This window comes from Rhinolophus hipposideros, assembly GCF_964194185.1.
Source record: "Rhinolophus hipposideros genome assembly, chromosome: 24".
Lineage (NCBI taxonomy): Eukaryota > Metazoa > Chordata > Mammalia > Chiroptera > Rhinolophidae > Rhinolophus > Rhinolophus hipposideros.
The window spans coordinates 1,919,362-1,933,795 of record NC_138070.1 but is presented as its reverse complement, the minus strand read 5'-3'; the positions used below and the strand labels follow the sequence as shown (position 1 = coordinate 1,933,795).

The 14,434-nt window shown below is 42.3% G+C and overlaps 1 protein-coding gene across 3 annotated transcripts in view; it reads left to right on the top strand.

The window, feature by feature from the left end:
* The window catches only part of GLT1D1 (glycosyltransferase 1 domain containing 1), a 64,009-nt gene that overhangs the window by 21,183 nt on the left and 28,392 nt on the right, over positions 1-14,434 (top strand). For all 3 annotated transcript variants that reach the window (XR_013992442.1, XM_081036380.1, XM_081036379.1), the window contains 4 exons: positions 3,083-3,119; positions 4,057-4,113; positions 9,484-9,579; positions 10,160-10,209. Coding sequence is in view for 2 of the 3 variants with exons in the window: in XM_081036380.1 (XP_080892506.1) it covers positions 3,083-3,119; positions 4,057-4,113; positions 9,484-9,579; positions 10,160-10,209 (240 nt within the window). In the remaining variant the exon portion in view is untranslated. The remainder of the gene's footprint in view (positions 1-3,082; positions 3,120-4,056; positions 4,114-9,483; positions 9,580-10,159; positions 10,210-14,434) is intronic.

Sequence of the window (14,434 nt, the reverse complement as noted above, 5' to 3'; positions counted from 1 at the left end):
TTCTTCACTCCATGTAACTTCCCGGGTGCTGTCCCATTGGCATCCCTGTTTCTTAAGCCACCGGACCCGAGGAGGCGTCAGGCTGTCACCCTGTGATTGTGCCCAGGGTCACGGACTGTTTTAGGCTCATTTCTGAGGCCTGCCCCACGTACACCCACAGGACTGGACCCCAGGCCAGTTCGCCACTCCTCAGATTTCCTCCTTATCTTATTCATGGGTGTTTTCTTTTCTTGAAAATCTTTGTCTAGTTCAGTTGCGGGAGCTCAGTGACAAGGCCGTGCCACTGCTTTTTCTTCTTCTTTAAGACCACTATTTTCTTTCCTTGCTTGAAAACAGATTTCTAAAGGAAAAGAGTAGAGGGAGAAAAGAGACCGGTGTCCCTGAAAGTGCCCAGTTTCTATTTACGTGTTTTGTGACGTAGCTGTATTTTGAGAGCTTTACTTGTCGATCCACAATTTCTTTTAAGCCACTTGTAACTATTTTAAAAGTACTTTTAATGAAGCCGTCCCCCAACATTGTCATTTCAAAGTAAAAAGTTCGTGTTTTTTGCCACCTGTGGAATATGAACCTGCATCGATTTCCAAAACTAATATTTGTTGTGGTTTTCACTTGCAGAAAGTTTAATTTTAGGTGGTCGTATTAATCAAAGAGCGGGGCATTTTTGTTGTTGCTGACTGGCTCTTGTTCCATTATGAAACAGCACCAATTAGCATTTGGGGCTGTTACAAAGTCACGTGCTGTGTATTTACAGGTATCCATCCAACAGGCCCTGGCTTTTTTAATCTAGTGATGGGTCAAATTAAGTAATGGTTTCTCAGGGACATTCAAAATGGAGAATCCTCCCTTCCCACCCCCTACAGACACAGACACACACACACACACACACACACACACACACACACACACACACGGTCCGTCTTTTCCATTTTACGCATCGATGAGCTAATCTTGCAAAACGATATTTGACTTTTATGTTATTTCAAGGCAAGTGAAACAACAGTAAATATTGAGCAAAGAAAGCTAATTTGTATTTAGAACATTTTAATACAGAAAATGTTTTTCAAAATCAATATAAACCAATTTCCTTTTGCCAGATTTCTTTTACTACGATGATTAAAAGTAACCCGGGTCCAGAGTCCTTTTATAGTGTAACTCTTATTTTATTGATTTGCTCAGACAGAAACTTAAAATGTCATTTATGACATATTTTAAAAGTCTGTAGAGGACTTGATACTTACTTTTCAGGTTTGCAGTAGATTTTAGAGAAATAATGCTCGGGGATGTACAAAGGCCGGCAGTCGAATCCTGACGTTTCTAGTACAGTCAATTAATTCTGCTTATAGAGTTAAGATACTAGGTTAGTTAATTTTTGTTTGTGTAAAAGAAATCTTCTTGAAAAAAGCATTCTGGATTCATGTAGCTCTAATTACAGAACATACTTCTAATGAAAATAGTGGCAAGACTAAAACCCTATTTTGCCTTACCTTCATGAGTCAAATATGCGTAGGGTTAGATTGACTCTGTGGTCAAACGCGTGGTTAACGTCCAGGCTAACAGGCCACACTGGTATCTTTTCGGCTCTGTGTCACCCGTCCTTCTTACAGGCAGTTTCTGGGCCAGTGCTTCCAGCTCAGGGCTGGTTGGGGGAGAGGCACCCTTAGCCTCCACTATCTCCCAATAAAATTGTCTTCAGCTTTCCAGGGAAATTATAATTAAACAGAAGGCATGTTTTAGGGCTCTGAACCTCAATGTCCAGTTTCCGGTGGTGACATATACAACGTAAGGCCAAGTCGAGACCCTCTCTGTGTACCGATTTCCAGTCAGCCGTCCTGAGCTGGCTGGAGGCTGCCCCTCCCAGAACCTTCCATCAACCAGGCGAGGGCAGGGCCACCGCCCCTTCTCCCCTTTGATGGCCTCTCCCTTGGCAGGACAGCTTCCCCTTTGGCTTGTTTCCAAAAACATGGAAATGATTTGAGGATGAAGGTGGAGGAGCTTAGCGGACCACACACAGCACCACGGGCGCCCCGTCCCCACGGGGACCTCAGGGCACCCTTCCACACATTCGGGGGGACAGCACAGAGTTTTGCTCCTGGGACTGCCACTCACTGGCTAGCTTGACATTCTGTGCACAGATCGGATATTTCAGCCACGTGACACATAGGTACACCTTTTTTGGACTTCTTCACCCAGGTGACTCTATCCTTTGATTACCTATGAGGAATAGCCATCGGTATCTTGACTCGTTGACCCCGCAGCCACTGAAATGTGGCTTCTCACTGTACTCCTGGGACTTCTGCCTTGTCTCAAACTTGATTTTAAAACGTTTATGCCACTGTGTCGAAATGAACTCGAGACATGGATTCTTTTTCTCTCTAGTACTTTTGTGACGTTCCACCAGAAAACACCAGCAGGAATAGTAAGTTTCTATCTTGGTACAAATATCTAGATCACTTACGTGAGTGCCACACATTCCCTTGATGTCAGAGAGGCATTTGGGGAAGTCCTTACAAGGTCCTTGAGACCAGTGTACTCACCTGCCTGGAAGAGTCTGCCCCCTGGTGCCTGCTTTCTTGTTTCCCCAGAGTGGGCACTCTTACCCATCGCCATCTCCTGCTCCTCCTTCTGCTCCCCACTCCTTTCTTCTCCCAAGTTGTGGGAGCATTCTCTTTCCATTGAAGGATCTGTTTCCCCAACCACGTCCCCAAATGCCCACCCGCAGCTTCAGCACACGATATGCACCAGATGGGCTGTGTCCCTGGCATGTTCTCGTCTGAGCTTCAATAACTTTGTACTAACATAGTAACTGTACGACTCTAAAATTGTATTACGCCTAATATAAGGGCCTTCTTTCTTTGGGCTTCTCACCTTATAGATGCTGTGCTTTTAATGGGCTAATCCCCATTAAAAGCAGAAGTTAACTCTTTGCTCCTATAAAGTAATTAGCCTGTGAGTGGCTGTATAGAAGATGCTTTGTGATGTTTTCCAAGACGATTATTTTATGGCCTTTATTTTATTTCTAAAAAGCAGTTGTAACAATCTATCAAATTTACTTTTTCCCTCCTTTCTCCCCTCTTTTCAAAAGCCGCATGCTAAGGGTAAGATCTATGTCCAGAGCCAAGGTAAGAATTTTTAAATATATTTGAAAAAAAATTGAGTCCTTATCTTTTAGAGACATGTACTGAAATGTTTGTGGATGAAATAACGTGAGATTTACTTAAAATAGTTCATAGAATGGATACCCTTTTATTATTTTCTAACATTGATAGAAGATAAACAGAACATTATAAAAGAATAATTTAAAATGCAGATCACTTAATGTTTCCACCAGTAAAGTACAATGCACTCTGTCAGTGGCATGTTTAAAAAAGGAAAAAGATGAGCTTCCCTGTTTGGGTTGAGTTGAACTGGGAGGGCATGGAACACTTCTGCACTGTCCACCCCTTCCTGCCTCACCCGGGCCTGGCCGATGGTGGCCTCGGACATCCTTTCCCGAAACCCTCGGGATCTACACACAGCCGGTAAATGACTGTCCTGCCCAATGGGAATCGTGGATTGAGCAGTTCCTAGGAAGAACCTGTAACTGATGCCAGACCGAGGTTAGACCAGGTGCTGGGGCCGAGGTCAGAGTTCAGGCCCCGTGAGGAGTTTCCTGTGGTGCTGACCCAGGGGCACAGCCTCCCGCAGGCCCACCTTGCCCACAGTGCATGACACCGTTATCAGTGTCCGGGTTAGGTGCTAATGTTTTAGAAACCTCTTACTTACATGCATTTCTAAGGAACTCAGACTTTCAATGACCTAGAGGCAGCCTGGCCCACCCATGGCTGGTGGGATTGAAGGTGGTGGTTTTGCCCATTGGGAACCCGTGGGCTCGCTTTAAAGCTCAGCTGTGGAGGTATTAATAGGCATTCGTGAAGCACTCAGAACGCCAAGTGGCTGTATGAGGCCCATGTGTGACTGTCACTGAAATGCAACCTGGAATCGCTGGTCAGCGTCAGCAGTGTGTACTCCTGTCTCTGCGTACACAGTGTGTACTCCCGTCTCTTTTCTTTGACCCAGGAATCGCAACAGCTCCAAACTCCGCCTTTAAGTGGGACTCCTTTCTGCAACGTGCAGGTAAGAGACAGAGTCTTCTGCTGGGGTTTTGTCTGACGTGTACCTTGTCAACCAGTGTCAGACATTCCTGACGTGCTCGTGGTTGTGGAGAAGAGGCTGTCGGGTCAAAGACATTCCCTGGTTTAGGAGAACAAGGATGGGGAGTTGGCATCTCTGTTCTTGGGGGCACCGTTGGGATCTGATCCTTGAAAGGAAACGCCAGCTGGAGGTCAGGAGGGAGAGGGTGCTGCTCAGAGGACATGCCCCCGCGACGTTCAGTGTCACTCCGTGCGTCATTCCGTCTTTTAAGGATGCCACCTTCCTGTGTTCATTTCATGCTACTTTATTAGTTACACATGTAATCAATGACCATTGTAAAAGGGAAAATGGAAAGCACATAAAGAAACAAAAATTTAAGCCACTTGAAATCTCAGCACCAAAAGGAACTGCTATTAACATTTCGATGTTAATATGTAACAATGTAATATGTAATTATGTAACTACATATTAATATGTAATTAATATGTTAATATGCAACCACATATTAACTACATATTAACATTGTTAATATGTAACAATGCTACACATATAATGATTTTTATGTATTTATCTATAATATTGTTATTACAGCTATATTATATCTGACACTTGTCTTTCAACATTATAAATATATTTATAATGTAACATATTATAAATATTTTTAATATATCAAATAGAATTATAATTATTTTATATTTCATATATATCTATATTTCTAAGGATTTTATTTTTGATGCTACTACAAATGTTTTTAGATTTTATTTTTGAGTTGTTTGTTGCTAGTATATAGAAAGACACTGGGGTTTTGCACGTTGACACTATATTCTGCAGTATTTTGTAAATTTATCTATTAGTTCTAATTACCTCATGACTTTTAATTCCTTCATCGTATTACTGTGGCTTCTGTAGACTTATTTGGCCAGTCCTTGTTGGACGGTCAGAGTTTTTGAAGCTTCTTGCTACGCAGTGGTTTAGCTGCTGGGACTTCAGTCTTCACGTGTCTGCCCAATTGTTGCCTTAGGAGCCAGTTCTCAAAACAGAACCGCTGGGCTGAGCCGGCCCCTCATCAGCTTTCACACGTCTCACATGAGCAGATGCTGTGATGGTACCACTTTCCCTGCATGCAATGGGGCTTGGAGGGTCTTGCTGCTGCGTTTCTGTGCGTGTTACCACCTAAGCATAGTCACGATGTTTAAACAAAAAGATGTTTTTTGTACAGCATGTTTCAGGAGAGAAAGTTTAGCTGAGTGTGTGCCCTTTGGGGTTATAAACGCCTGACAGGCTGACCAACCCAGTAATTCTGCTCAAGATGCTAGGACAGCTAAAACTGGCCCACCAAATGCAATCGGAAGCCTATGCAGGTACTTGTTTTAGCCTGAAATGTTTCTCCCGAGAGATGACAAGGCACGGGGACCCCCAGGGGGGGATGAAATTGCAGGTCCGGCCATGAACTTCAAGGAAGAGACGGAACATGCGCTTGATGTCCCGTCCTCAGCAAACACGAGGACACTGCCACAAGCCAGCTTCTGCTCCAAAACTTCAAACAAAACCTCTGCCGCATATGATTTGTCAGCATCAGACGCCCTTGAAAAGAAACACAAATGTCTCGCATTTTATTAGAAATAATTGCCGAGTGCGTCCATCAGTCTCCGTGACAAGAGCCGAGCTGTTCTCAGCATCACAAATGAGCCCACGCTTTGCTGTCCGGCTCCTTTACCTTGTCGGGTCATGCGTGCCATTGTTCTGAGCCCATGGGCCCATCTTACGTTGTCTGTGTGAGGTGATTCCGTCTTCTCTCCATCACAGGATCCAGGTGCAGTGTAACTAAGATTCATAATTTCCAAAAGCAGAAGGATTTCTTATTGAGTTCTGTTGTCTCATTGGTCTTATTATTGAGTGATTCACGAAACAGCTGAGAGATTTAAAAGTGCTCCTTAGAAAACGTTTTCCCCAGAGACCTACTTGGCCACACGTTAATCGTTAATCGTAATGGGTGCAATTAGAAGGTGTGAACGTATGCAGAATATATGGGTCACAGGGGAGCGTGGGTTGTGACTGGGCTAGAGAATGGCTTAAGGGTAAGATGTGCTAGGATCAGTCGGCATCTCTGGATTTTATGATCCAGCATCTGTTCTCATTTGCGTGGCTGTTCGTCTCTGCCGTCTGCCACACTGCAGAGATGGGCCGCCACTGTCACCCATCCTCTCTGTCTTACCCTGGCCTCTGGCGCGCTCCAAATTTGTGGTTGTGATGTGTCACTCCACTTTGAGCTTCAGGCGGTGACAGCAGAAGATACAGTGGATATGATACAGACGCTTCCTGATCAAACACCCTCTGAATTCTTAGGAACTGTTAACCGTGAAATCAAGGGGCGGGGCCTGCACAGCGGCACTCCGAACACTCCATGTGAGGTGGCGGGTAGCTGATCAGTCACCAAGGTTTACAGCTCGCTTCTGAAATATCTGCTGTCAAGTTTATGACGCATTCTCCCTTGCAGTATGTCACACGCCTGGGCTAACGAAGGGCTGTCTCCTGAGTTTATAGCATTCCACGGTTTTTATGCTAACCAGATTCCACGTTCCCACGGATCAGCGAGGAACACATAAAGAACAGAGGAGGTGCGATGCCCTCAGTGGCACTGCTGTCATTTGTCACGTGATATTTACAATAGCTATTCTGATCAGAAGGTGTGGCGTGCACCTGGCCTGAGTCTCCTGGTCTGTGAGGCTTTCCGGGCATTTCCGCATACACCTTCAACGGTTCCGTGATCTTTTAAATGCCAGTGACCAAGACATTTAAAGTGTTGATTCCTTGCAGGCCATCAAACCCCCAAACTATGAAAGCTTAAATCTGACCTGGCCACACCTCCCTGTTGGTCTGCTTTCCATTTTATTTCTATTTCGAGTGTGTATTTAATTTTTCTCTCTCTCTTTTTAAACTCTATTTGTTTTTCTATATGGAGACTCTACTATGCCTAACTCAGACGGCAGTATACTTCTTCCTAGGAAAACTCACATGTTTTTCATCTGGAAAATTAATGTTACTAGATCCCTTTATGCTCTCACAGCCCCCAAATCCGATCTTTCAGCTAAAATTCACTTAAGTCTACTACACTCATCTGAAGTTCTTGAATTCTTTTCTCCTTATAATAACACATACAGAAAATAAACAGAGCTGCTAGAATAGAAAAAAGGGGACAGAAAGTGCCATGATGTGGATTGGGTTTCTGTTCAGGAGGCAGCTGATGAGTCACTTACAGGATCAGGCAATGCGTTTTGGGACCGATATGGTGCCAGACCATGAAAATGACACATTTTCTTTGGAAGATAAAAATACCCTTCTCCAGGAAGTGGGAACGTCAGAATGATACATAAATGTATGTGTTTGCAAGCGATGTGTCCAAACTTTCATTCACGTTTACTCTGGATATTAGCGGAAAAGCAAAGATAAGAAAAGTTAAGTTTGGGGTTAATACGAGGATACAAAGTCCACCAAAAAAAAAAATTAGGGTGGAACCTGCTTCACCTCCAGACCTGCACAGGCCAGTCTTTTTTCCTTCTGGTTTTAAAATCTGAGGACGAACACACCACGTTTCCCTAAAGCTGGGCAGGGCCGTAGCGAGCCTGAAGTTAATCCGAGTTACCGTAAGTCGCAGCCTGAACATTCTGAAGTCAGTGCTATGAACTATCACTCTCTCTCCAGGCTGACGTTCCTGGGGTGCTGGGGTGCAGGTGGGTGGAGGGCCGCTTTTTTCCAGCTTTACCTGATCGAAAGGCCACCGGCACTTCTGAACCGATGGTTCTGAGTAACAAGGATCTCCTGTGTCAAAGCAAGACAAAGGGAGAAGATAGGTAGGTTTCCAACATCTATTCTGGTCGCAGAGCAAAAGTAAAGAATTAAATGTGTCTCTGTGCCTAAACATCACATGGGGTTTAAAAGTGTTTTCTTTGCCTTCTCAGGACACGATCCTCGCTTGTTAGTTTTGTTCTTGAATTTCCTTTTTCTCCATTCAGTAATAGCGAGTTTCCCCTGTCCCCCTCTTTTGGGGACTTGCATGGTTCTTGTCCTGCCACCTTCCTTCTTTTCCTTCTTATATATTTGAATAGCTGTAAGTGATGTGTCCTTCTCTGGGTATCACGTCTGGAGACACGTGACATCAGCTTCTCCCATTACTGGGGTTTTTATTTTCTTTTTCACTATATAATGTGTGTGTGTGTGTGTGTAAACACCGATGTGCATCGGGCTAAGGTTTCCTCACCTAAGTGGGTGTCCCTGGGTTTCTCCACGGACAGGTGTTCCATTTCTTTTGTAATTAACAAGTAATTTTTGCGAAGACACTTTTAATTTCCATCCTCACCGAACTTTCCCTCACTGGTTTCAGCATTCTTTGATGGTTCTTGCCTGGCAACTTAGATTTTGACTGTTTTTCACACCTGACCTTCTTATCCTTAAAGATATTCTTCCACTTTGATCATTAAAGAGAATCTCTGTCCCCTGACCTGGATTCAAATGCTTGACCTCAGCTCCTCTGACCTCAAGTTCAACTTCTGCACATAAGTTCTCGCTTCAACTTTGGGTCAAACAATATTCAACAGTGTTTGTATTTCTAAGATTAGTTTCAGGATACTCAGAATACTGGGGAAATATAAAAAAATGAACTCAAATATCTCAATGAAATTGCTCACAGGTAATTCAGAGGCTGTGATAATTTTTTAAGGCTCTTCTAAGAGGGACTTCTGAATCTTAACATTTCAGTAAAGACCTTCTCCAGAGCTGGTTGTGCATTATTATTATATTATTATTATTATTATTATTATTTAGCTTTTGTGATTGGATTAAAGTGGTGTCAATGACTAATATATTCCTATTCAAGACTTACAAAAGGAAAATGTTTACATTAAGCAATGGAGGAATGAAATGGAATGAATGAATGAAAACCTTTTACTTGCAAGATTTTTATGTTCATTTACGTAAGTTTGCAAATGATGCAGTTTTAGGTCATCTTGTGTTACCTGCATTTCCAATTTCTATTGACTCAATGATCTCTTTTTGCATAACAAGCCACCTCTTCATTTGGTGGCTTAAAACCACCACCATGTAGTTTCTCATGATTTCGCTGCAGTTGGGACCAGGTTCATCCTCCCTTCACCTGAGCGTGCTGGGCTCCCTCGTAGGTCTGAGCTCAGCTCAGATTTCCCACCTTGAGGAGTCAGTTCCCTCAATGACGGGATGTAACGGGTAGGGAGTGGGAACAGCGGTGGGGACTCAGGGCCCTGTGGCTTCCGGGCTGTCTGATGCGGCCGCCACATGAGCAGGCTGAGACCTCTCCACTGAAAATACCTTCTGTTGCAGACATCAAGCAAAGCACTGATAATTTACATGTGTTTCTCCTGATCTGTGGACTCAGACAAGTTAAAGACCCGCTATACTTAGTGGACGCCTTCGCAGGTATGTTTGGCAGTCTGCCTGCTTACGGGTTCCCGTGGGCGCCTGTCTCACCCTGTTCTCGGTTGGGCTTTGAGCTGGATCTTCTCCTTCTCTGCATATTTGCAGACCTGTTTCTAGATTACACTGAGAGCAACCCGAACAATAATAGTTCTGAGTCGTAATTTCTGCGGCTTTCTACTTTGCTTTGCCCTCGGCTTCTGAGAAAATCATAAAAAATAGCCGATAATTATAAGGCTAAAATAATTTGATCTGGAAATGTTTCCCACATGTCAGTGTGTACCATGGGTGTAGATTTGTGTTGCTAAAGCTGGTCTGTATGTGCTCCAGTATATTACTGAGCTTTGCTGGCGTGGCAGTGCTGGTTATCTAATAAATTAGATATCTGGATAATACGTAATGTTCTAGAAAAATATTTTGCCTAAAAGCAAAAAATGTCAAAGATTTACATTTTAAGTAAATGTAATTCAAATTGACTAGTGTGAAAGAAAAATGGTCTGAAGTAGTATATATTGTAGTATAATAATGTTTTCAGCTGTGACTTATCACCATTTTAATAGTTTTTTTCTTTTTTCTCCCCAAGAATGGCATCAAGAAGAGCCCAATGTTTACATGGTGATCGTAGGTCCTGAAGTGAGTGCCATAACAGCATTTATCTATTTCTGTTGTCTTCCTTATGCTTTTTATGTATTTTCTCAAATTAGTTTACGTTACTCTTCTAACCAAATTATTTTGTTCTTTGTGAGTAAATAATGTCTGCGTTTTAAAAAATGAAAACCAGAGCAGGTTAAAGGTTACGAGGCTTTATACCTCTTTGAGCTCAATTCATTGCTACAAAGGAGAACGAGTGCGTTCTTACAGAACACAGAGGAGTCGTAGAAAGGGAAAGCTGGTCTAAATTTCGCAGAAGGCAAGCCTCATACGTGATCTGCTTTGTCTGGGAAACTCCCCTAAACTGCTCAGCACACAGAGCAGTTTCTTCACCAGGGCCCCGATTCTGTAACTGACTTGCGCTGGGATGGAAAATAAGCGTCTGTCAGCAGGAGAGACACTCACTCCACGTGGGGAGGGCTCCATACCTGACCCCTGGGGACCCGAGACCCGTGGAAGGGCTTGGACATCCTGCCGCTCATTCCATGGGACTCCAAGATTTCCACTTGCCCCTTAGCGTGTGCTCTGTTCCCCACTCAAATCTGAGCGCTCAGGGATGGGAGAATCTGTGGCGACACCGGTCATCTCATGAACGTGAACTTTGATTTACTCCAAGCAGTTTGGACAACATACACGTAGTGTTTCCATCCAGTGAGATGGAACACGGCAGTGACACCTCCCTTTCTCCATGGGGTCTCTGTTCCAGGGTTGCACAGTGCACCCGTATGAACAACTTCTTTCTCTTCCTTTTGCACATTAGCCAAGCAGGAAGAGGTGTATGTGTGCGTGTTGAATTCCTGTGTGACTGCACTGTCACTTCACATAACGGGTGTGAGCGGACTTCTATATAACTCAGTCTCGTGTTCTGTAATTCTGCCTTATGCAGGTTTTCTAGTTCCCTGGGACCCACACTTTTCTCAGTATTCTAAAGGACTTTTGGAAATGGTACGTTTACCTGGAAAGAGGCCACCTAACCTAACCAACGTATCAAGGGCTAGAATCTGTGTGGCACATAGGCTGTCAAGGAGAAGGAAGCAGCCCTCAATCTACGCCGTTTGGTTTAACACACACACCTGCACACACACACACACACACTCACACACACTCAGTGCCAGGCTTTTGGTGATAACAAGATAATTCCTTGTGCACTAATTAGCGTTGTTTTTAGTGTTACTATTTTAATTCTCTTTCCGTCCCTCTGTTTGAAGAGCATGGCTGAAAGAAAAAGTTTCAGGTTGAGGCTAAAACCCTTGCTAAGCAGGAGAGAAGGGCCCAAGCACAGAGCCCTGGGCTGGCAATCACAGGGGTGTAGAAAGAACTGAGTTAACCTGGCTTTCTTTGTCACTGTCTGCATTTTCTTTTTTTTTTTTTTTTTTTTTTAATTAATTTTATTGGGGTGACAATTGTTAGTAAATTTACATAGATTTCAGGTGTACAATTCTGTATTACATCGTCTATAAATCCCATTGTGTGTTCACCACCCAGAGTCAGTTCTCCTTCCATCACCATATATTTGATCCCCTTTACCCTCATCACCCACCCTCCACCCCCTTACCCTCTGGTAACCACTAAATTATTGTCTGTGTCTATGAGTTTTTGTTTCTCATTTGTTTGTCTTGTTCTTTTTGGTTTATATACCACATATCAGTGAAATCATAGGGTTCTCTGCTTTTTCTGTCTGACTTATTTCACTTAGCATTATTCTCTCGAGATCCATCCATGTTGTCACAAATGCTCCTATATCATCTTTCCTTAACGCCGAATAGTATTCCATTGTGTATATGTACCACAACTTCTTTATCCATTCATCTATCGAAGGACATTTTGGTTGTTTCCATGTCTTGGCCACCGTAAACAAAGCTGCAATGAACATTGGAGTACACGTGTCTCTGTAGAGAAATGCTTTTATATTTTTGGGGTAGATACCCAGGAGAGCGATTGCTGGGTCATATGGTAATTCTATTCGTAATTTCTTGAGGAACCTCCACACTGCCTTCCATAGCGGCTGCACCAGTCTGCATTCCCACCAACAGTGTATGAGAGTTCCTTTTTCTCCACAGCCTCTCCAACACTTGTTACTATTTGTTTTGTTGATGAAAGCCATTCTGACTGGGGTGAGGTGATATCTCATTGTGGTTTTCATTTGCATTTCTCTGATGATTAGCGATGTTGAGCATTTTTTCATATGTCTATTTGCCATTTGTATATCCTCTTTGGAGAAATGTCTCTTCAGGTCCTCTGTCCATTTTTCAATTGGGTTGTTTGTATTTTTGTTGTTGAGTTTCATGAGTTCCTTGTATATTTTGGATATTAGCCCCTTATCAGAGGAACTGTTTGTGAAAATCTTCTCCCATTCAGTTGGTTGCCTCATTATTTTGTCAATAGTTTCTTTTGCTGTGCAGAAGCTTTTCAGTTTCATATAATCCCATTTATTTATTTTAGTTTTTACTTCCATTGCCTTTGGAGTCAAATTCATAAAATGCTCTTTGAACCCAAGGTCCATAAGTTTAGTACCTATGTTTTCTTCAATGCAGTTTATTGTGTCAGGTCTTATGCTTAAGTCTTTGATCCATTTTGAATTAATTTTGGTACATGGTGACAGATAGCAGTCCAGTTTCATTCTTTTGCACGTGGCTATCCAATTCTGCCAGCACCATTTATTGAAGAGGCTGTCTTTTCTCCATTGTATGTTTTTAGCTTCTTTGTCAAAAATTATCTGTCCATATTTATGTGGTTTTATTTCTGGGTTCTCAATTCTATTCCATTGGTCTATGAGTCTGTTTTTCCGCCAATACCAAGCTGTTTTGATTATTGTAGCCCTGTAGTACAAGGAAAAATCAGGGAGTGTGATACCTCCAGTATTGTTCTTTTTTTTTAATATTGCTTTGGCTATTCGGGGTCTTTTGTGGTTCCAAACAAATCTGATGATTTTTTGTTCTATTTCTTTAAAAAATGCCATTGGGATTTTAATGGGGATTGCATTAAATCTGTATATGGCTTTGGGTAATATGGCCATTTTAACGATGTTGATTCTTCCAATCCATGAGCACGGAATGTCTTTCCATTTCTTTGTGTCTTCTTCAATTTCTTTCAAAAATGTCTTATAGTTTTCAGCATATAAATCCTTCACATCCTTGGTTAAGTTTATTCCTAGGTATTTTATTCTTTTTGCTGCAATTGCAAAAGGAATTGTTTTTTCTATCTCTTTTTCTGAGATTTCATTGTTGGTATATAGGAAAGCAATGGACTTTTGTACGTTGATTTTGTAGCCAGCAACTTTACTATATTCATTGATTGTTTCTAATAGCTTTTTGGTGGAGTCTTTAGGGTTTTCTATGTATAGCATCATGTCATCTGCAAAGAGTGACAATTTAACTTCTTCATTCCCAATTTGGATGCCTTTTATTTCTTTCTCTTGCCTGATAGCTCTGGCGAGGACTTCCAACACTATGTTGAAAAGCAGAGGTGATAGGGGACAACCTTGTCGTGTTCCTGAACGTAGAGCAAAGGGCTTCAGCTTTTCCCCATTAATTATGAGGTTAGCTGAGGGCTTGTCGTATATGGCCTTTATTATGTTGAGGTATTTTCCTTCTATACCAATTTTAGTAAGTGTTTTAATCATAAATGGATGTTGTATCTTATCAAATGCTTTTTCTGCATCAATTGATAGAATCATATGGTTTTTGTCCTTTATTTTGTTTATGTGATGTATCACATTGATGGATTTGCGAATGTTGAACCATCCTTGTGCCCCGGGGATGAACCCCACTTGGTCGTGATGAATAATCTTTTTAATGCATTGTTGTATTCGATTTGCTAGAATTTTGTTTAGGATTTTAGCATCTGTATTCATCAGAGATATAGGTCTGTAGTTTTCTTTTTTTGTGTTGTCCTTACCAGGTTTTGGTATCAGGGTAATGTTGGCCTCATAAAATGAGTTAGGGAGTACTGACTCTTCTTCAATTTTTTGGAAGAGTTTGAGCAGGATTGGTATTAGATCCTCTTTGAAGGTTTGGTAGAATTCACTGGTGAAGCCATCTGGTCCAGGACTTTTGATTTTGGGAAGGTTTTTGATGACTGATTCAATTTCGTTACTGGTGATCGGCCTGTTAAGATTTTCCAGTTCTTCATGATTCAGCCTTGGAAGGCTATATGTTTCTAAGAACTTGTCCATTTCTTCTAAGTTATTAAATTTGGTGGCATATAG